This window comes from Theropithecus gelada, chromosome 11 (assembly GCF_003255815.1).
Source record: "Theropithecus gelada isolate Dixy chromosome 11, Tgel_1.0, whole genome shotgun sequence".
Lineage (NCBI taxonomy): Eukaryota > Metazoa > Chordata > Mammalia > Primates > Cercopithecidae > Theropithecus > Theropithecus gelada.
In genome coordinates this window covers 93,384,365-93,407,198 of record NC_037679.1, presented here as the reverse complement: position 1 = coordinate 93,407,198, position 22,834 = coordinate 93,384,365, and the positions used below count along the sequence as shown (strand labels likewise).

The 22,834-nt window shown below is 49.7% G+C and overlaps 1 protein-coding gene across 2 annotated transcripts in view; it reads right to left on the bottom strand.

The window, feature by feature from the left end:
• Positions 1-3,550: 3,550 nt before the first annotated feature.
• Positions 3,551-22,834, bottom strand: part of MMD2 (monocyte to macrophage differentiation associated 2) — a 50,760-nt gene continuing 31,476 nt past the window's right edge. Inside the window, exons 2-8 of one of the 2 annotated variants that reach the window (XM_025402642.1) lie at positions 21,355-21,436; positions 17,677-17,837; positions 13,420-13,494; positions 8,764-8,865; positions 7,501-7,570; positions 7,353-7,402; positions 3,551-5,168 (exon numbers count right to left, since the gene is read on the bottom strand). In XM_025402642.1, coding sequence (XP_025258427.1) covers positions 7,358-7,402; positions 7,501-7,570; positions 8,764-8,865; positions 13,420-13,494; positions 17,677-17,837; positions 21,355-21,436 — 535 coding nt within the window. In that variant the 3' untranslated portion in view covers positions 3,551-5,168; positions 7,353-7,357. The remainder of the gene's footprint in view (positions 5,169-7,352; positions 7,403-7,500; positions 7,571-8,763; positions 8,866-13,419; positions 13,495-17,676; positions 17,838-21,354; positions 21,437-22,834) is intronic. The other variant, XM_025402641.1, reaches the window with a different exon arrangement.

Here is a 22,834-nt window from a genome sequence, read left to right as displayed (position 1 = left end):
TCCTGGCTTCAGTGCTTTGCTCTGCTGGTTAGAAGCTGAGTGCCCTTGGGAAAATCACCAAACCTCTCTGGGCTTTGCCTTCCCGCTTTGCAATATCAGCAAATTATCCTTACCCCACGGGGGAAGTGTGTATGAATCGGTGAAGACAGCATCTGTAAAACCGCCAAGGGAGACTGGCACACGGAAGAGACCCAGACAGCTGAGCCTCTGCCTGCCCCAGCTTCCAGCTCCTTCTTGTCACACCTGCCGAATACCAAGCCTGTGACATCAGCATGCTCATTGGAAGCGGGTGCTGGAATTGTCACTGGCTTTTTCTGAATCCCGCAGATGCTGTCCCCAGAGCCTGCATTTCGGCATCTGGTTACACTGTACATGGTGGCAAATTTGACAGGTGCCCATCTCCCAACCCTTTGACCTCTACCAGCCCCCTCTCAGCATCCGCAGTGCATGAAGCCAGTGTCAGCACCTTTAGCACCCCAAGCTGCCCCACCTCCCACTTCCTGAGCCCAGTAGCAGGGGCTCAGGCATCGGTGGAGGAAAATGCTCTGCAGCTTTTGCAAACTGATATGGAAAAGAGAGTTTGGGATATGGTGGCTCACGTCTGTAATCCCAGCACTTTGTGTGGCCGAGGCAGGCAGATCACTTGAGGTTGGGAGTTCGAGACCAGCCCAGCCAATACGGTGAAATCCTGTCTCTACTAAAATACACAAATTAGTCAGGCGTGGTGGCATGCACCTGGAGTCCCAGCTACTCGAGAGGCTGCAGCAGGAGAATCGCTTGAACCCAGGAGGTAGAGGTTGCAGTGAGGCGAGATTGCGCCACTGCCCTCTAGCCTGGGTGACAGAGCAAGACTCCGACTCAAAACAAAAACAAACGAGAGTTTGGGAAGCTGAAAATTGGGGACTGTAAAAGTGTTCTGCAAGCCTTCAGTGCTGTTATCCCCCTGTGTGAGCCTCCGCCCACGACCAAGGTGGCTTTAGATCTCCCGTTCTGGGCCCATCTATGTCGCCCTCCACACCCTCAAACGCCATCCTAGGATTCTCCCCTGCAGAGCCTGACGCTGATGGAAAGGAGAAGGCTCAGCGCCGCTCACACCACACCTTGAGCTTCCAATCCAGTGGGAAAGACAGCTCTGATCTGTGACACTGACTCAAATCCTTCCCTGGCCGGGAGGCTGTCGGTCCTGGGAGCAGCCCCAGCCAAACTCTGTCTGGGCCTTACAGGCAAGTCCTCCCAGCTGGGCACGCAGCCGGGGTGTGGGAGGTGTGTTGGGGGCCACTGATTCAGCTGCCCTCCCAAATGTGAGTCCACTGAGCAGGACCCTGCCTCACTCCCACCTGCTTTCACTCATCCTGCCCTGGCAGTGCCCACTGAGCTCAGGTGAAGATGCCAACGAGCCCAGAATGTCACACAGGCCAGCCTGCTGCCGACTGCTTTCCTGACTCCCTGAGGCATGACCACAGCTCTGCTGGGTCACCGGGAACATCGCCGCCCCGGGGATGGAAAGGAAGAGAGTGTTGCTGTCTGAATCTCCGGTGCATGCTTTCCCCCCGCTTTTTGTTTGTTTGTTTGTTTGTTTTGTTTTTTGAGATGGAGTTTCGTTCTTGTCACCCAGGCTGAAGTGCAGTGGTGCAATCTTGGCTCACTGCAACCTCCACCTTCCGGGTTCAAGTGATTCTCCTGCCTCAGCCTCCCAAGTAGCTGGGATTATAGGTACACACCACCATGCCTGGCTACTTCTTGTATTTTTAGTAGGGACAGGGTTTCACCACGTTGGCCAGGTTGGTCTCAAACTCCTGACCTCAGATGATCCACCCACCCCAGCCTCCCAAAGTGCTGGAATTACAGGCACGAGCCACCGCGCCCGTTGTCCCCTCTCTACATCACACACCCAGTGCACAGCCTAGAATGCTCCCAGGACAGGGCCTTGCCCACTGGAGAGAATGGCCTAGGAAGCTTCTTTTCCTTTCCTGTACTACTTAGCATGCATTCAGAGGACATCCAAGGTCTGGGCTTGGGTGAAGTGGAATCCTGGGAAAATCACTTCCAGAATGATGCTGGGGAAGAGAAAGTGTTTATGGGAAGCATGTCCTGAATTGAAGTGAGGGGTGGAAATGTGGCCAAAGCCCTTCAGAATGCCCTCCATGTTCTCACCAGACTATCTACAGTTGGAAATTCCACCATTAGTGATTCATTCCTTTGGCTGACACCCCTGAAATCGTGTGATCTTCAGGATCAACAGAACTAATGAGGAGAGCAGATGGTGTTGTGCATTTGTTATCCTACTGCATCTTCAAGCAGCCCATAAAGTGCTGCCTTACTATACCCATTTAGCAGCTGAGAACACTGAGGCTCAGAGAGGTTAGGAAATTGATGAAAGCTCCCACAATGCTGGGGTCATGCTGGATTTGATCCCAAGTCCAGCAAGACACAGTCCCTCCCTCCAGGAGCTCCCAGGTCTGGGACTGGCGCAAGTAGCTGCATGATGAAGGACGGGGCTCCAAGCCGTGATGCGGGGGGGCAGGGAGCATGACAGGGAGCAGAAGGAAAGCCCCTAAGTCAGAGGAAGGCCAGAAGTTCCCCAATGCTGATGCCTGAGCTGAACTTTCAAGGATGAGTAGGAGTAAGTTGGGTGGACAAGGAGATCAACAGTTCCCACCAGCAGGACCAGCACCTCCAAAGATCCAGGGGCATGAAGGGGCAAGTTGTCCTGGGGAAATGCAAGCCCAGATGCCCAGGAGGAGGGGGCACAGGAGGTGCAGGTGTCAGACTGAGGAGTCAGCAGCTGCTATGGGGCCACTAAAGAAGTCCCAAGTCATCCAAATAAGAAAATAAGCCAAAGTATCTTAGAAGAAAAGAAGGAGAAGGAGAAGGAGGAGAAGAGGAGGGGGAGGAGGAGGAAGAACAAGAAGAAAAAACAACAACAAGAACAAGAAGAAGAAGAGAGAAGAAGAGGAGGAGGAGAAGGAGGAAGAGGAAGGGGAGGAGGAGGAAGAGGAAGGGGAGGAGGAGGAGAAAGGGGAGGAATGGGAGGAAGGGGAGGAAAGGAGGGAGGGAAGGAGGAAGAGGAGGAGGAAAGAAGGAAGCAAAGAAGAAGGAGAAGTAGTCCCAAGTCTCTGGTCCCAGAAGGTGCTTTGGTGTCCATCAGCGTCTTGATCACAGGATTTTATCTTGGCCTGGCATGGTGCCATGCCTTGGGAGGTCTCCTAAACAGCACCCCAGAACCCCCAGAACTCTCTCTCCCAGCCCCAGGCCCAGGCAGAGGTCAAGTTTTCAGTGTCTCTGTCCTCATTTGGGAGCAAGTCTCTCTCCAACCAGCCCTCCCCTGCAAAAGTTTCCCCATTGACCTCCAGCCCTGACCCCAGCTGGTGGGAAATATTTGGTGAGCTCCACAGGGCAGGCTTACCGAAGACAGCTTCCAGGCATTAGGAGTGCCTGTGTAGACATATAATGCTTGTGTAGACACACGTGTGCACACACATGCACATATACACGCACATACACGGGCAGGAGGACAAAAGCTATCCAGCATCTCCCAGCATGGAGGCAGTCTGTGAAATGTGTCGAGATAATTTAATACTGGCTTGGACATATGGGGTTCCAGGTGCAGGAGCCCTGGAACCCACTGGAATGTGCTAGAGATAAGCATAAGGCATTCTGTCTGTGCCCACTCCACTCTGGTTGGGAGTCGCAGAATGAGGACCCCCTGATTTGAGACAGATTCTTTATCCAAAGAATCTGAGATTCCAATTCAGATCCTGGAGGTGGGCCTGCTACTCACCTCCCTAGTAAATGTCCAGGCAGCATTGGACAAAGATGCTGGCCCCGCCCTGACGGGGACTGAAGAACAGGTCCCCAGAAGCCTTGTTGTTGGGGTACTGGGCACTTCAGAGGTTGAGGGGACCTGGAACAGTCTCCCTAGATCCGTGTGCCTTCCTTTTGGGGTACACCTGAGTAGCCTCTAACAGCCACTGATTGGCACCAAGACAGAATCCAAAGGTTGGTATCACAAACCTTAAGTATGGAACAGGGAGCAAGTGCCCAGGGACTGTTTGCCCCATCTTATGAATGAATGGCTCTTGCAATGTCTCTGGATTTTAGGGGATGGGAAGAAATGGCCAAGTAACAGCATCCGCATCCCCAACTGTACTGAGAACCAACTACGGTGGAACAGAACATCAGGGGCTGCGTGGGTGTGTGCCTGTTTCCCTCTACTGCCCCCAAACTGCCTACTCCAGGAGCTTCCCAAAAGGGAAGGGGAGATGAGGAGATAGGCATGCAAATACTCATTTGGAGATTTTCAGCTACTCTGGCCATGATCCCATTTCAGAGCACACCAGACAGGAAGGGCAAAGAGGTCGCATCATGAGTGCCAAATTGATTGGTACTGGCTGCCCAGAACACAGTGCTGGGAAGAATTCTGACATCACCCACATGCTGCACTTGATTGGTGATGTCTGCCATGGTCACAGCCATTCACCATCCCTCATCTACAAGCTGGGCTGTCCCCTTTCCCTGAACGGGAGACAATTCGCCAGCCTGGACTTTGGTAGCAGAGAGGGAGGCCCTGGCCACCCAGGTATGAACAAGCCACAGGACTCCTTGCCAGATTCCTCAGGACCTTTGAAACACAGATTGGCCCGTCATTCCCCAATTTTCCAGGACCACGCCTGCTTCCTTTTCTGAAGATGTTAATGTTGCTTGTATTAGGAAACACTCATCTAAAATAGAAACACATTACAGGGTTAATTTCTCCTCTGTGAGAATGGCTAAATGCTTTCTTTCTCGCTGGGGACTTGAGGGACGATCTGGTCGTCACCAGAAGTCACCTCAGAGCCATCAAGAACTCTACCCAATGAAGGGAAGACAGGCCTTCGCGCTGTGCTCTGGGTTAACGTTCGCAAAAACGCTTCCTGTGGTGCTGCACTCCTAAAGCCCAAGTGACCTCTGGAGTCTGGGTCACCTCATTTGGACACCTTGGTGTGCAGGGTGCTGGGCAGATAGAGGTACCTCCAGATGGCATAGTAGTGGGTACCAGCACCAAATGCTACAAAGAGATGCCAGATGGCGTGGGCAAAGGGGATCCTCCCGTCACTCTTGAAGAAGACCATGCCCAGGCAGTAGAAGACCCCTCCGGTCACCAGCTCCCAGATGCCCTCGGTGTTGGGCTGTCGGCAAGGACAAGGGTGGGGCACAGGTCAGAGGGGCAGCCAGTGTGGCTGGAAGTACCAGCCAGTCCCCACCACCCAAAACTAAAAGACACACAGATGGCAAACCAGCCCAGACTCCCAGGTGGGAAGCCTCAACACTGATATGCCAGCGATTCTCCCCAGACTAGTTCTTAGATGTCCCATTTCTATTAAAATCTCACCAATTTTTTTTTTTTTTTTTTTTGAGACGGGGTCTCAGTCTGTTGCCCCAGCTGGAGTGCAGTGGCACAAGCGTAGCTCACAGTAGCCTCCAACTCCAGAAATGATCCTCCTGCCTCAGCCTCCTCAGTAGCTGGGACTATAGATATCCCATGGTGCCACCATGCCTGGCTAATTTTATTTTATTTTTGGAGATGGGGGCATCTCACTATGTTGCCCAGGCTGGTCTCAAACTCCTGGCCTCCAGTGATTCTCCCACCTCGGCTTCCCAAAGTGCTGGCATTACAGGGGCGAGCCACCACACTCAGCCTCAAATAATATTTGTATAACTTACCTGTTTTTGTTTTTGTTTTTGTTTTTAAGATGCAGTTGCTCTTTTGCCCAGGCTAGAGTGCAGTAGCAAGATCTCGGCTCACTGCGACCTCTACCTCCTGGGTTCAACCCATTCTCCTGCCTCAGCCTCCTGAGTAGCTGGAACTACAGGCGTGCACCACCATGCCCAGCTAATTTTTGTATTTTTAGTAGAGATAGGGTTTCACCATGTTGGCCAGGCTGGTCTCAAACTCTTGACCTCAGGTGATCTGCCCACCTTGGCCTCCCAAAGTGGTGGGATTATAGGTGTGAGCCACTACGCCTGGCCTATAGCTTATCTTTTGTAAAAATGTAATACTTCTGGGTATATACACAAATAATTGAAAGCAGGGTCTTGACACATATTTGCACACCCATGTTCATAGCAGCATAATCACAACAACAAAAGGAGGAAGCAACCCAGGGGTCCACCAAGGAATGAATGGATAAACAAAACGAGCTCGAGGCCGGGCGCCTCACGGTGGCTCACGCCTATAATCCCAGCACTTTGGGAGGCTAAGGAGGGCAGATCATGAGGTCAGGAGTTCGAGACCAGCCTGGGCAACATGGTGAAACCCCGTCTCTACTAAAAATACAACAATTAGACAGGAGTGGTGGCGCATGTCTGTAATCCCAGCTACTCAGGAGGCTCAGGCATGAGAATCATTTGAATCTGGGAGTTGGAAGTTGCGGTGAGCCAAGATCATGCCACTGCATTCCCTGGGTGACAGAGTAAGACTCTGTCTCAAAAAAAAATAAAATAAAATAATGAGGACAGGACAGAGTTATAGTTTGCAGAGATACAAAACGTTCTGGAGATGGTTGGTGGTGATGGTCGCATGACAATGTGACTGTGCTTACTGCCACTGAACTGAATATTTTACCACAAGTTTTTAAAGTAATGGCATGGCAAAAAAAAAAAAAAAAAGAGAGAGAGGTAGAGAAAATAATTTTTGTTTTGCTTCATGGCAAAAAATATTTAGAGAAAAAAAACATGGTAGGAAAAAAGTAGTAGTCCTGGCCCCCGGATGTGAGTACTATTAACATGAGTTGTTCTTAATAAAAGAAACTCTCTGCAGGGCACGGTAGCTACGCCTGTAATCCCAGCACTTTGGAAGGCCAAGGTGGGCTTAAGCCCAGGAGATTGAGACCAGCCTGGGCAATATAGTGAGACTCCCATCTCTTAAAAAAAAAAAAAAAAAAAAGAAGCTGCAGAAAAAGAAACACTCATAGGATAGGAGGGAATTGAGCAAGAAGAACCTGTCAAGCCCTCACCGGGCCAGGAATTCAAGACTATTCTAGGCAACATAAGGAGATCCTGCCTCTACAAAAAAAAAAAAAAAAAAAAAAAATTGTTCTTTTGAAACAGAGTTTCACTCTTGTAGCCCAGGCTGGAATGCAGTGGTGCGATCTCAGCTCACTGCAACCTCTGCAACCTGAGTTCAAGAGATTCTCCTGCCTCAGCCTCCAGAGTAGCTGAGACTATAGGTGTGCACCACCTCTGGCAAATTTTTTTTTTTTTTAGAGATGGGTCTTGCTGTGTTGCCCAGGCTGGTCTCAAACCCCTGGACTCAAACTATCCTCCCGCCTCAGCTTCCCAAAGGACTGGATTATAGGCATGAGCCACTGCGCCTGGCCTACTGCCTCTTTAGACAAGTCATGCCAGGCCTCAGTTTCCCCACCTGCCATAGGAGAGTGTGACAATCTCAACAGCCAAGTCCAGCCCAGACACTCTTGGTCCCTTGCAGGGACCCATCCATGCAGGGCTGGCAGCACTTACCATGGAGAGGATGACCAGGGCAGGGAAGAAGCCCATCACGATGTAGCAGAGAAGCTCCACAAGCTTGTACCTGGCAGGAAGACAAGCCATGCCAGCCTTAGGACATGCCTCCCCACAAGGAAACCGCACACAGCTCTCCGTGTTCCTGGGGAAGAGGGAACACTCTGGCCAGAACAGTGAGAAGAAAGGACGCTTTCTCTGCCCAGCACGACTTGGCTCAGATTTCACCCAGCTACATCCAACAGGTGCTGGCAGTTGTGTGACCTTGGGTACTTTCCCTCCCTGAGACTCAGTTTCCACATCTGTGAAATGCATGCTGGTGCCACAGCAGGGATTACAAACATTGGGCATAGCACACACGGGCACTTCCTATGCTCAGCCCATGGCAGACATCACTATTCGATCCCAGCATCTCTTCCCATAGGGCCCAAGCAGCCACTTCCAATCGAGCTGGGTTGCTGCAGCAACCGAAGCCTCTTTGCTGTTCCTGGACTAAATGACTTCCAGAGGTTCCTGGGCTCTGAGACTGCAGAAAGTCTGTTATTCTCTTTTGCTTCTATCATCCTGTTTCTATAATAATCCCACTGAATTATTTCCATCCCCATCACTCGGCAGAATGGGGATACAGAGAGTGTGGCTCTTTCAGGACCTCTCCCTTCATCTGCTAATAATTTAGGGAGGGCAGGTGGCATGTGACCACCCCCACCCCACCCCGGTTCAATGGGGCTGGGAACCTGTGTTTTTTATTGTTTGTTTGTTTTTGAGACAGAGTTTCCCTCTGTCGCCCAGGCTGGATTGCAGTGGCGCAATCTTGGCTCACTGCAACCTCCACCTCCCAGGTTCAAACCATTCTCCTGCCTCAGCCTCCTGGTTAGCTGGGATTACAGGCGCCCATCACCATGCCCGGCTAATTTTCACATTTTTAATAGAGACAGGGTTTCATCATGTTGGCCAGGCTGGTCTCAAACTCCTGACCTCAAGTGATCCTCCTTCTTCGCAGATCACTCGGCCACCCAAAGTGCTGGGATTACAGACGTGAACCACCACGCCTGGCCACCTATGATGTCTTTTTGATAACTTCAAGTTGACCCTAGGGGCTGCAAGACCTGGTGGCCACCCATGAGCCTGAATGGCATGACAGCCAGCGCTGTGCTCTCACGACTATGGCATCATCCTGGGCTCTCAACTGCCCAGGAGTACTGCCCAGGAGGCTGGAGCATCTAAGGGAATCCCGCCTCCCTGCAGCCCCCAGGCCCAGCTTACCGCTCATGGAAGAAGAAGACATAGATGGTGCCCACGGAAGCCATAATCCAGACCAGCCAGCGCATGTGGGAGGCCCAGGGGCCCAGCTCCCGAAGGTTCAGCCTGGGAGAGAGAGAGCCAAGGCCATGGCCCTGAGGAGGGCCCACCAAGACCCCAGCCCTTGAGGACTGGCCTGTCACAGGAAATGGACCCCAAGGAAGTCCTGTCACCCGTCGCTCCACGGCTGGGACATGGGCGCTCACAGGAAGACAGGTGAACAGGCAGAAAGTGCGCTAGATAACTTGAAGCAGCAAGCAATGATTAGAGGAAAATTAGTAAAATTGATAATATCTAGAAGAAAAGGTAAGCAGCACCTCAAACTGGCAGGATGATGAACAGGTAAAGCCTGTTTGGCGGGAATTGTGCATTCTCCGTCACTGCAGTTCCGGCAGCTAACCAAAGCAATGCTGTTTTGTTTTGTTTTGTTTTGTTTTGTTTCGCTTATTTTTTTGAGATGTAGTCTCTATCTGTGCCCCAGGCTAAAGTATAGTGGCACAATCCCGGCTCACTGCCACCTCCACCACCTGGGTTCAAGCGATTCTCCTGCCTCAGCTTCCTGAGTAGCTGGGATTACAGGCACCCACCGCCACGTCCGGCTAATTTTGTATTTTTAGTAAAGATGGGGTTTCTCCATGTTGGCCAGGCTGGTCGCGAACGCCTGACCTCAGGTGATCCACCCACCTTGGCCTCCCAAATGCTGGGATTACAGGCCTAAGCCTCCGCGCCTGGCCTCCAATCCTTTGTTAATAATTATTTTAAGAGACAGGGTCTTGCTACTTGAGAAGCTGAGGCGGGAGGATTGCTTAAGCCTGGGAGATCGAAGCTGCAGTGAGCCATGATCACACCACTGCACTCCAGCCTGGGCAACAGAGTGAGACCCTGTCTCAAAAAAAATTTTAAATAATAATAATTTAAAAATGAAAAATATGAGGAAGATCTGTTTTTACCAACATAGATAGATCTCTAAGCTATATTGTGAGGTATTCGGTAGGTAGGGGGTATGAACCAAGAATGAGATGACTAATATTGTGTGTATGTATAAAGAGAGAACAGTCGGCCAGGCACGGTGGCTCACGCCTGTAATCCCAGCACTTTGGGAGGCCAAGGCGGGCGGATCACGAGGTCAGGAGATTGAGATGATCCTGGCTAACACAGTGAAACCCTGTCTCTACTGAAAATACAAAAACAAAATTAGCCAGGCATGGTGGCGGGTGCCTGTGGTCCCAGCTACTCGGGAGACTGAGGCAGGAGAATGGTGTGAACCCGGGAGGCGGAGTTTGCAGTGAGCCGAGATGGCTCCACTGCGCTCCAGCCTGGGCGACGGAGCGAGACTCCGTCTCAAAAAAAAAACAAAACAAAAGAGATAACTGTCAATGCACAGAAAAAGATCTGAACCTCGTCCCATGTGGTTTTGTCTGGAAAGGTGTAATTAATAGTGGTGATGATTGCAGAAGAGGGTCCTTTAGGTTTTTTCTGGAATGAATTTCTATTTTTTTTTTTTTTTTTTTTTTTTGGAGATGGAGTCTCACTCTGTCACCCAGGCTGGAGTGCAGGGGCGTGATCTCAGCTCACTGCAACCTCTGCCTCCCGCGTTCAAGTGATTCTCCTGCCTCAGCAACCAGAGTAACTGGGATTACAGATGCACCACCATGCCTGGCTAATTTTTGTATTTTTAGTAGAGACGGGGTTTCATCATGTTGGCCAGGCTGGTCTCGAACTCCTGACCTCAGGTGATCTGCCCGCCTCGCCCTCCCAAAGTGCTGGGATTACAGGCGTGGGCCACCGCACCTGGCCTGGAATGAATTTCTGAAATGAGAATGTGTTACGTACAACTTCTGCCAAAAAAAGTGACCTGCATGGAGTCTGTCATTATAAAGAAGTTAAGTAACACTGAAAAGTTTAAGAGTAAAAAATAATAACCCGTCTCATTACCTAAAATAGCCATCAGTGAACATCATTCGAGATATCCTTCCAAGTAGACCTAAAAATAGGCCACCAGGTAGAAGGATAGGATGGGATGAAGGGAAAGGAGAAACGGTGAGAATTAAGTTATGCACATCATTTTTAATTAGAAGTATTACATTTAATTTTAACTTGACTTTAAAAGAAGAAAATGGACACTTAAAAATTTTGCTGAAATTCAAACAAACGTTTTTTCACCATAAAATTCACTTGGATTCTGAAGTTAAGATAAATTATGTAGCACAAGAAAATTGAATTTTCAGCCGGGCGCAGTGTCTCATGCCTGTAATCCCAGCACTTTGGGAGGCCAAGGCAGGTGGATCACCTGTGGTCAGGAGTTCAAGACCAGCCTGGTCAAAATGGTGAAACCCCATCTCCACTGAAAATACAAAAATTAGTTGGGTGTGGTGGCGGAAGCCTGTAATTCCAGCTACTTGGGAGGCTGAGGCAGGAGAATTGCTTGAACCCGCGAGGCAGAGTTTGCACTGAGCCAAGATCACACCATTGAGTTCCAGCCTGGGCGATGAGAGTGAAACTCCATCTCGGAGGGGGGAAAAAAGTTGGATTTTTAAAATTACATGTTTCGGGTTCTTGTTTGTTTGTTTTTTTAGAGACAGGGCTCACTCTCCCAGGCTGGAGTGTGGTGGCACAATCATAGCTCACGGCAGCCTTGATTTCCTGGGCTCAAGCGATCCTCCTGTCTCAGCCTCCTGAGTAGCTGGGAACACAGGCACACGCCATCACAAACTAGTTTCTTTCAAACACTATTCATGGATACGGGATTCTTGGACTTCTTTCACGTGTGACAATGGTGCCTATTGTTTTTATGGCTGCATGACAACCCCATTTGATAGTTTATTCCGAAGTCTATCTTTGGGAAATGATTAGAAGTGTCTCCACTGTGTGTCAGCATTAAATGGTGCTGTGGCCACATTCAGAAGCCAGCTTGTTTTTTTCACTTTGCAAATAATTTATTTTTTCAGTCTCAGTGCCTGAAGAATTTGTCTCTTTCTTTCATTTCCATCAGCTTCTCTCTGATTGCTCTAATTTTGGCTTTTTGAAAATGTCTGTATTCTCCCTGATTATGTAAAATCTTCAGTATTTATTTGGTTTTTGGTTTGTTTCTTTTTCCCCTACAAAGAGAGGGAGCTGGGGGTTCTGTTTGTGACAATACGCTCAGATACCAGCACAGGGCCTGGCACAGGGCAGTGCCCAGTCAATCACAGCCGGGGTAAAGGTAAAGAACAGAGACTCAGGCTGGGCGCAGGGGCTCACACCTGTGATCCCAGCACTTTGGGAAGCCGAGGCAGGCGGATCACCTGAGGTCAGGAGTTTGAGACCACCCTGGCTGACATGGTGAAACCCCATCTCTACTAAAAATACAAAAATTAGCGGGGTGTGGTGGCACATGCCTGTAGTCCCAGCTACTCAGGGGGCTGAGGCAGGAGAATCGTTTGAAACCGGGAGGTGGAGGTTGCATTGAGTCGAGATCACGCCACTACGCCCGGCTGAAAATCCAATTTCCTTGTGCTTTACATAATTTATCTTAACTTCAGAATCCAAGTGAATTTTATGGTGAAAATTCTGGGCAAGAGAACAAGACTCTATCTCAAAAAACATAAACAAAACAAAAAATAAAAACAAAATAAATATATACTTATAAAATGTGGCCACTGCAGTGGCTCATGCCTGTACTCCCAACACTTTAGGAGACGGAGGCAGGAGGATGGCCTGAGGCCAGGAGTTCAGGACCAGTCTGGGCTACATAGTGAGACCCATCTCTACAAAAATAAAAACATTAGCCAAGCATGGTGGCTTGCACCTGCAGTCCCAGCTACTTGGGAGGCTGAGGTGGGAGGATCACTTGAGCCCAGGAGCTGGAGGCTGCAGTGAACTATGATCACAACACTGCACTCCAGCATAGGCAATAGAGCAAGACGCTGTCTCTAAAAAAAAAATTTTTTAATTTAAAAGCTATATTAAATAAATTAAATATTAAGTAAATATAAATATAAGTATATATGTATGTATATGCATGTGTATGCATGTCTGTCTATTACACATATTTTTATATATGTGCATATATATAGACACATGCATACATATGTACATATTAATATTTGCTTTTCTGGATGGGTGTGGTCGCTCACACCTATAATCCAAACACTCTGGGAGACAGAGGTGGGGAGATCACTGGAGGTTAGGAGTTCAAGACCAGCCTGGCCAACATGGTGAAACACCGTCTCTACCAAAAATACAATAATTAGCTGGGCTTGGTGGCGCACGCCTGTAATCCAGCTACTCAGGAGGCTGAGGCAGGAGAATCGCTTGTACCGGGGAGGCAGAGGTTGCAGTGAACCAAGATCTCGATGCTGCACTCTAGCCTGGGTGACAGAGTAAGATTCTGTCTCAGAATTCTCAGAAAGAAAAAAATGATGTATATATTTGCTTTTTCTGCATAAAATAACTCAAGAAGGACACACAAGAAAGTGGGTATAAGCAGCTGCTTCCAGGAAGGAGAAAAGTATGGCGGAAAGCTGTTCACCTAACTCCTCTGTGCCAGGTCAACATATTACTCAGCCAAATAGAAAAATAAATTCAAACAATGAAAAGAAAGGCTGCCAAGCATTTGCTGAGCGGTGGGACAGTACTCACCAGGGTGCGTAGGAAGCCGCTATGAAGAAATAGATGACCATCCGGTCGAACATGTGTAGACAGTGTTCCACCATCCTAGGGTGGCAGAGAAGCCGGCGGTCACAGCCCCTGCACAGAGGGAAGGGCCAGTGCCCCCAGAACTATGCCCTGGGCTGATCGTGCCTGCCTACAGGTTAGCGGGGCTGGGTTCCTCTATCCAGCCAGGACCCCTTGGGCCTCAGAATCCCCATCTGTAAGTGACCAGGGCAGTGGTCTTCAAACCAGGCTCCTTATCATCACCCTAGGGCTGCCTGGAGACACCTTGCCTCGGGGATTCCACTGAGGGCCTTGTGCCCCTGCAAGTAAGGATCGGACATCCTCCTTCACACATTTTTTTTTTTTTTTTTTTTTTTTTTTGAGACAAAGTCTCACTCTGTCTCCCAGGCTGGAGTACAGTGGCACGATCTCAGCCCACTGCAACCTCTGCATCCCGGATTCAAGCCATTTTCTTGCCTCAGCCTTCCAAATAGCTGGGATTACAGGCACCTACCACCATTCCCAGCTAGTTTTTGTATTTTTAGTAGAGACGGGGTTTTGCCATGTTGGCCAGGCTGGTCTCGAACTCCTAACCTCCAGTGATCCACCTGCCTTGGCCTTCTAAAGTGCTGGGATTACAAGCGTGAACCACTGCACCCGGCCATCCTCCCATACTTTAATCAGAGCCATTATGCATTTCTGCTTTATATACTGGGTTTTTCCAAAGATTTATAATGGGGAAAGAATTCTGTGGAGAATGTGCAAAAATGGCCAGACGGAGTGGCTCACACCTGTAATTCCAGAGCTTTCAGAGGCTAAGGCAAGAGAATTGCTTGAGCTCAGAAGTTGGAAACCAGCCTGGGCAACATAGTGAGACCTCATCTCCACTAAAAATTAGAAAGATCAGCCAGGCATAAGAGTGCATGCCTGTACGCCTAGTTACTCCAGAGGCTGAGGCAGGAGGATCTCTTGACCCTGGGAGGTTGAGACTACACTGAGCCATGTTTGTGCCACTGCACTCCAGTCTGGGCAACAGAGTTAGATCCAGTCTCAGAAAAAAAAAAAAAAAAAAAAAAAAAAAACACTCCAAAAACTACTAAATTCCGTGCCCCTCAAGACTGTCTGGGAGCTGACATTCTAATGCTGGAAGAACTTAGTGGTTCAGATCCGAGTTCTGGAGCCAGAAGGCCTGGGTTTGAATTCCAGCTCTACTCTTCAGGAGTACATAACCTTGAGCAAGTTACCTATTCGCTCTAGATCTCAGCTTCCTTCTCTGTAAAATACGGAGAATGCCAGCAACCTGACACGGGGCTGTAGGGAGGATTAAATTAGCTAATACTCAGTGCAGTATATAGTAAGTGTTCAATAAATACCAGCTGTTTTGGCCGGGTGTGGTGGCTCATGCCTGTAATCCCAGCACTTAGGGAGGCCATGGTAGGGGATCACCTGAGGTCAGGAGTTTGAGACCAGCCTGGCTAACATGGTGAAACCCCATTTCTACTAAAAATACAAAATATTAGCTGAGCGTGGTGGTGAGTGCCTGTAATCCCAGCGACTAGGGAAGCTGAGGCAGGAGAATTGCTTGAACCTGGGAGGCGGAGGTTGCAGTGAGTCAAGATCATGCCATTGCACTCCAGCTTGGGCAACAAAAGTGAAACTCTGTCTCAAAATAAATAAATAAATAATAAAAATAAATAAATAACCATTTTTATGATGACCTCACCTTGTATAGTGAGCGATAACCCTCAATACATGGGACTGTCATGGTGCCAACCACCACAGTGGTGCCCAATGAGTCACACCCCTGGTATTCACACACTGGGACTCTCCCCTCCCAAAACAAATAAGGTAAACTCAGGGAACCACTAGGACATTGCAGAAATGATAGTGTATGGTTCCTAAGGCCAGATCATAAAAGACATTACAGCTTCTGCCTTGTTCTGTTAAGTTGCTAAGTTTGGGGGAAATAAGCTCCCATGTGGCTGTGAAGACACAGCCACACTACAACCCAGCACTAACTCACCAGCCAAGTGAGGGGGCTTAGACTCACCAGCCCCAGTCAAGCCATCAGATGACAGCAGCCCCAGCCAACCTCTGACTACAGGAAACACCACGGACTGGAGCCACACAGCTAAAGCTCTCAAATTCCTAACCCCTTGAGGCTTTGAGAGAGAGTAAGTGTTTCTTGTTATTTTAAGCCACAATGCTCTGGCATACTTCGTTACAAAGCAATCACTGACCCGTACAAACTGTGGTTCTGTCTAGCAAAGTGCAGCCCTGAACAAATTTGACAAATGATTGTATGCACGGCTCAACTGCATGTCTTCCTAGAAATTAAAGGGAGTGGCATACAGCTTTATGGGGGGCCTGGATTCCTAGAGTCAGTTTGGGTTGAATGTGGCTGCTATGCAACCTTGAGCAAATAAGGTTTCTTTTCTTATTCTTTTTCTTTTTCTTTTTCTTTTCTTTCTTTCTTTTTCTTTCCTTCTTTCTTTCTTTTCTTTCTTTCTTTCTTTCTTTCTCTTTCTTTCTTTCTTTCTTTCTTTCTTTCTTTCTTTTTTTTTTTTTTTAGACAGATTTTCACTCCGTTGCCCAAGTCAGAGTGCAGTGGCACTATCTCAGCTCACTGCAACCTCCACCTACCAGGTTCAAGCAATTCTCGTGCCTCAGCCCCCTGAGTAGCTGGGATTATGGGTGTGTGTCAGACACCGTGCCTCGCTAATTTTTGTATTTTTAGTAGAGACAGGGTTTCACCATGTTGGCCAGGCTGGTTTCAAACTCTTGACCTCAAGTGATCCTTCCACCTCGGCCACCCAAAATGCTGGGATTTCAGGCATAAGCCACCTTGCCTGGCCTCGCTGTAATTTTTTTTTTTTTTAATCAAAACTAGCCAAATGCAGTGGCTCACATTTGTAATCCCAGCACTTTGGGAGGCCAAGGAGGGCAGATCGCCTGAACCTAGGAATTCAAGACCAGCCTGGGCAACATGATGAAACTCCATCTCTACAAGAAATACATAAAATTAGCTAAATGCAGTGGTGCATGCCTGTAGTCCCAGCTACTCAGGAGGCTGAGATAGGAGGATCGCTTGAGCCCTGGAAGTGGAGGTGAACCGAGATGAACCGTTACCATACTCCAGCCTGGGTGACAGAGTGAGACCCCATCTCAAAAAAAATAAAAAATAAATAAATAAATAAAAATCGAAAATGTAAAACTCAGGGATTCTAATGCCTACATTGCAGAATTATTGAAAAGATTAGGGAATGGCACCTGTAGCATGCCTGGAACAAAGCCCAGAGGGGAGCTGGCCCGTCATGACCACCCTGCAGCCAGCAAGGGCTTTTCTCTTGCTCCTCTCAGAAGCGAGCAAACCAAGCCAGGCATGAAGGCTCATCCCTGAAACCCCAGCACTTTGGGAGGCTGAGGCGGGTGGATCACTAGAGCCCATGAGTTGGAGACCAGCCTGGGCAACATGGTGAAACCTCATCTCTACAAAAAGATACAAAAATTAGCCAGGCATGATGGCACACACCTGTGATCTCAGTGCCTCAGGAAGCTGAGGCAGGAGGATTGCTTGAGCCCTGGAGGTGGAGGCTACAGTGAACCAAGACTCTACCACTGCACTCCAGCCTGGGCAACAGATTGAGACTCTTTCTCCAAAAAAAAAAAAAAAAGTTGGCCAGGCACAGTGTTGGCCAGGCGCAGTGGCTCACGCCTGTAATCCCAACACTTTGGGAGGCCAAGGTGGGTGGACTATCTGAGGTCAGGAGTTTGAGACCAGCCTGGCCAACATGGAGAAACTCCATCTCTACCAAAAAAAAAAATACAAAATTTAGCTGGATGTGGTGGTACACACAGTAGTCTCAGCTACTCAGGAGGCTGAGGCAGGAGAATTGCTTGAACCCAGGAAGCGAAGGTTGCAATGAGCTGAGATAGCACCACTGCACTCCTGCCTGGGCTACAGAGTGAGACTCTATCTCAAAAATAATAATAATAATAGGTGAGCAAACCAGGCTCCCCTGGGCGAGGTGGTCTGCCCCAAAGAGACCCAACTGCAGCCTGTGTAAGGCAGGGTCTGTGCCTCCTGCAAAGCCAGCCTGTGGGTCACCTACCCCAGCCCCTCCCAGCTCAGCAGAGAATGTCACTAGGCAGACTGGATGTCCTGGTTCACCCCCCGGGCCGCCATGGGTCCCCCTGCCCCGACCCCCTACCCGGCATGGGTCCCCTCTGGGCAGGAGGCACCTGAGGTGGCTCTTCTTCCAGGAGATGGTGTGAAACACGGTGGACACCACGAAGAGGCCGCAGAGGCCAAGGCCGTAGATCCAGGCGGAGATGGTCTCCCAGTCATCGTCCGACAGGAAGTAGAGGTTGGAGCTGCCCAGGATGCTGGGGATGATCCAGAACTGGAGGGGCAGGGACGGCGGGGACAGGTGCAGCAGCTGCACGGCTCAGAGCATGCCTCCTGCCCCTTCCCCGGCTGAGCTGCCCAACGTGGCAGCACTCGTCTCTTGAAATGTGGTCAGTGCCACTGAAGAATGGAATCATTTTATTTTACTTTAATGGATTCAAGTGTAAATTTCCTTCCTTCCTTCCTTCTTTGCTTCCTTCCTTCCTTTCCTCCCTCCTTCCTTTCCTTTCCTTCCTTCCTTTCATCCTTCCATCCTTCCTTCCTTCCTTCCTCCGTTCTTTCCTTCCTCTCCTTTCCCTTTTCCCCTTTTCTTTCCTTTCCTTTTTTCTTTTCTTTCTCTTTTCCTTTCCTCTTTCTCCTCCCTCCCTCTCTCCCTCCCTCCCTCCCTCCCTCCCTTACTTCCTTCCTTCCTCCCCCAGGCTAGAGTGCAATGGTACAATCACAGTTCACTGCAGCCTCAACATCCTGGGTTCAAGTGATCCTCCCACCTTGGCCTCCCAAGTAGCTGGGACTACAGGCACACACCACCATAACTGGCCAATTTTTACATTTTTTATAGAGATGGGGTCTGGCTATAATGCCCAGGCTGGTCTTGAACTCCTAACCTCAGGCGATCCTCCCACCTTGGCCTCCAAAGGACTGGGATTATAGGTGTGAGCCACCATTCCCAGCCTCAGGTGTCAATTTCAACAGCCACATGGGGCCAGTGGCTACCAACCTGGACAGTGCAGGTCTAGATACTTGATTCAAATATCTCAAAGGGGTCCATGTAGGAAACGGTCAAAGACCACGTCCCAGGGAGTGGACGCCCCCACCACACCCCAGCCCCTCTCTGGGACACCACACAGAGAAGTATGATGTGCCACATGTCACACATCATCATCACAGATGTCCTGACCTCATCTGCTTGGACTGCCCTGAAGGAAGAGCCCAGCCCTGAGCAGCACAGGCGCCCAGGTACCATTCAGTTTGTAAACGGGTTTAAATAGTGGATGGTGGCCGGGTGCGGTGGCTCACACCTGCAATCCCAGCACTTTGGGAGGCTGAGGCGGGTGGATCACGAGGTCAGGAGATCGAGACCAGCCTGGCCAATATGGTGAAACCCCGTCTCCACTAAAAAATACAAAAAATTAGCCAGGCATGGTGGCACACACCTGTAATCCCAGCTACTCAGGAGGCTGAGACAGGAGAATTGCTTGAACCCGGGAGGTGGAGATTGCAGTGAGCTGAGATCGTGCCACTGCACGCCAGCCTGGTGACAGAGCAAGACTCCATCTCAAAAAAAAATTTATTTTTAAGTAGTGGATGGTCCACCATGATTCACTGGAGAGAATGGAATCTCCAAATCCTCTGCCTTTATAGGTGCATGGCCTGGCCCTTCCCAGCCCCTCTACTCTGCTTTTCCCTACTCTCCCTCCTGCTCTGCCCCAAGTCACTATGCCTTGGCCTTCCTGGCCTTTGTCCAGTTGTCCCAACACTTTCCTGCCTCAGGGGCTCTGCACATGCTGTTCCCTTGTCCTCAACGTGCTGTTCCCTTCACTCTCTGGGAGATTGGCTCCTAGTCATCCTTCAGCAGCTGGTTAATATCACTCTGGTAGGAGCACCTGCTCTGTCCTTTGACTGACGCAGGCCTCTCCTGTTGTCTATAGCACCTGGTGCCCTCTCTCCCTGGCAGCCCCCACATGTTATATGATAGACTTACTTAATCACTATTTCCCCCACACAACACGAGCTGCACAGGGTCACCAGTGCACGGTGGGCACCTAACAAATATATACTGAGGGAGGCAGGTAGGAAGGAAGGAATGCTGGAAGAGCCCTTTTGGGAAGAAGTGGGCAAGTCAGGGCCTGGTGCAGTGGCTCACACCTGTAATGCCAGCACTTTGGGAGGCCAAGGTGGGTGGATCACTTGAGGTCAGGAGTTCGAGACCAGTCTAGCCAACATGACAAAACCCCGTCTCTACTTTAAAAAAAAAAAAAAAAGCCAGGCGTGGTGGCAGGTGCCTGTATCCCTGCTAGTCAGGAGGCTGAGGCAGGAGAATCACTTAAACCCAGGAGGCAGAGGCTGCTCTGAGCCACGATCACGCCACTGCACTCCAGCTTGGGTGACAGAGAGAGACTCTGTCTCAAAAGAAATAAATAATTTTAAACATTTTTTAAAGAAAAGTAGGCAGTGAGAATTCAGCCCCAACAATGTGCATCCTCCAGGACTCACTGAAAAGCAATCTGTCTGCAAAATCAGCCCAGGTGAGTCCCAAAGGAAGGAGGTGTCCTGCTAGCTTCCCCGACATCCAGGCTGGGTGCCGGATGGGGACAGGTCAACAGCAACGCACCAGAATGGGATGGCTCCTTAATAAGAGGCCATCAGCCACCTACATGTCCATCTGCGCATGACAGACTGAACATCAACAGGGAAGATAGAAGCCTTGCTGTAGGCGATGGAATTATAACTTTAAAAAATCATTTCTGGCCAGGTGTGGTGGTTCATCCTTCACAAAGTGCTGTAATTCCAGCACTTTGGGGGGCCAAGGCCAGGAGGATCACCTGAGGTCAGGAGTTCAAGACCAGCCTGGCCAACATGGTAAAACCCCACCTCTACTAAAAATACATAAACTAGCTAGGCATGGTGGCTTGTGCCTGTAATTCCAGCCACTCGGGAGGCTGAGGCAGGAGAACTGCTTCAACCCAGGAGGCAGAGGTTGCAGTGAGCCAAGATTGCACCACCACACTCCAGCCTGGGTGACAGAGTAAGACTCTGTCTTAAAAAAAAAAANGAAAAGAAAAACACAAAAAATTTGCCGGGCTTGGTGGCAGGTGCCTGTAGTCCCACCTACTCGGGAGGCTGAGGCAGGAGAATGGCATGAACCCAGGAGATGGAGATTGCAGTGAGCCGAGATCGTACCACTACACTCCAGCCTGGGGGACAGAGTGAGACTCCGTCTCAAAAAAAAAAAAAGAACTCAGTGTGGTCCTGGCACACACCAAGTTCAAATCAGCACCAGCCACTCCTTTCTATTACACCGGCAGCTCGTCGTGAAAGCCCTGGGCTCAGGCCAAACACACAATAGACCCCGGGGTCGAACAGGTCAAGGTGGGGGGTTTGAGAATTAATTCTCAAAGGTGGGGTTACAGGTGCCTGCCACCATGTCCAACTAATTTTTGCATTTTTAGTAGAGATGCGGTTTCACCATGTTGGCCATGCTGGTCTCAAACTCCTGACCTCAGGTGATCTGCCCGCCTCAGGCTTCACAAAGTACTGGGATTACAGGCGTGAGCCACCATGCCCGGCCCCATCAAAGGTTCTTAGAGCAAGACAGAGGCACGCCCAGCACTGCAGCCCAATTTACCCCAGTGGCCTTCCCTCGAGACGCACTCACTCTTCTGAGGGCCTGAGGGCCACAGAAGACGCGAGGAATGGGCCACTTGGGACATACGTGAAGGAGTTGCCTTCCCCCACCCCCCTCCCTGGAAGTGTCCCCATCTCAGCCCTGAACCCCCCAAAAGCCAACTCACAGCATGGGTGGCACAGTTGGCCGCATGTTCATACTCTGTGGGCTGGTACCTCTTGTGGGCAGGGACTCGGTGGTTCATGAACCTGGAAGGAGAGGGAGAGTTCCAGAGGGAGAATTCCAGGAAGCTCTGCTGGGGAAGAGGTGCCATCCGAATTCCCAGGAAGCCTGAAGACCTCACTTCCTACCGGTAGGAAAAGAAGAGCGCTCCTCCATTTTCCTATCCCCCCTCCTCTTCCCTTCCCTCCCTCACTCTTTCTGATCATTAAATGGTTTTGGGTTACCCAATATTTTGTGCCTAATCTCCAGTGTGGTGTTTGTTACAAAATTTTGCTAAATGCTAAATGTGGCATTCTCTTCATTTACTTTTTTTGAGACAGAGTCTCACTTTGTCAAAAGACTGGAGTGTAGTAGCGTGATCTCGGCTCACTGCAACCTCTGCCTCCCGAGATCAAGCAATTCTCTTGCCTCAGCTTCCTGAGTAGCTGGGTGTGTGCCACCAAGCCTGGATAATTCTTGTATTTTTAGTAGAGATGGGGTTTCACCATGTTGGCTGGTCTCGAACTCCTGACCTCAGGTGATCCGCCCACCTCAGCCTCCCAACGTGCTGGGATTACAGGTGTGAGCCACCATGCCTGGCCTTTTTTTTTTTTTTTTTTTTTTTTTTTACAAAGGGTCTCACTCTGTCACTCAGGCTACAGTGCAGTGGTGCAATCATGGCTCACTGCTGCCTCCACCTCCTGGGCTCAAGCGATCCTCCCGTCTCAGCCTTCTGAGATGCTGGGACTACAGGCACAATCTACCATGCCCGGCTACATTTTTTTTGTATTTTTTATAGAGACAGGGTTTCATCATGTTGCCCAGGCTGGTCTCGAACTCCTGGGCTCAAGCGATCCTCCCACCTTGGCTTTCCCAAAGTGCTGAGATTACAGGGTGAGCCACTGCTTCTGGCCTCATTTCCTGTTTTTTATTTTCTCTAAGTACAACTTACGAACAATATAGCTCTGCAAGGGGTCAGCTCGAAGGATTTTTACAGATGCATAGACCCACACAACCACCATCCAGGAAGAGCTACGGCTCACTTCTCACCCCCAAGAAAGTGCCCAGTGCCCCCTCCCATGGGTACATTTTCCCCAGGGAAACCACCCTCTGCCGTTGTCATCTTGGATTTGTTTCCCCTGTTCTTGAACTTGCTCAATGAACTCATACAGAACACGCTGTTTTGTGCCTCGCTTCTTTTGCTTAATGTGATTTTTGTGAGATTCATCCACATTTTAGGGTACAGCAACTGGTAGTTTTCATGGCTGTAACATATTCCACTGGGTGAACAGACCACAAGTGACTTATCCAGCCCACTGCAGGGGGACACTCCTGTTTGGGGACATTATGCATAACTCGGCCCATGAACATTTTTATGCACACGTTTTGGTGAACACACGCACTTATTTCTGCTGGGCTCAGGTGAAATTGCTACATGACTTTAT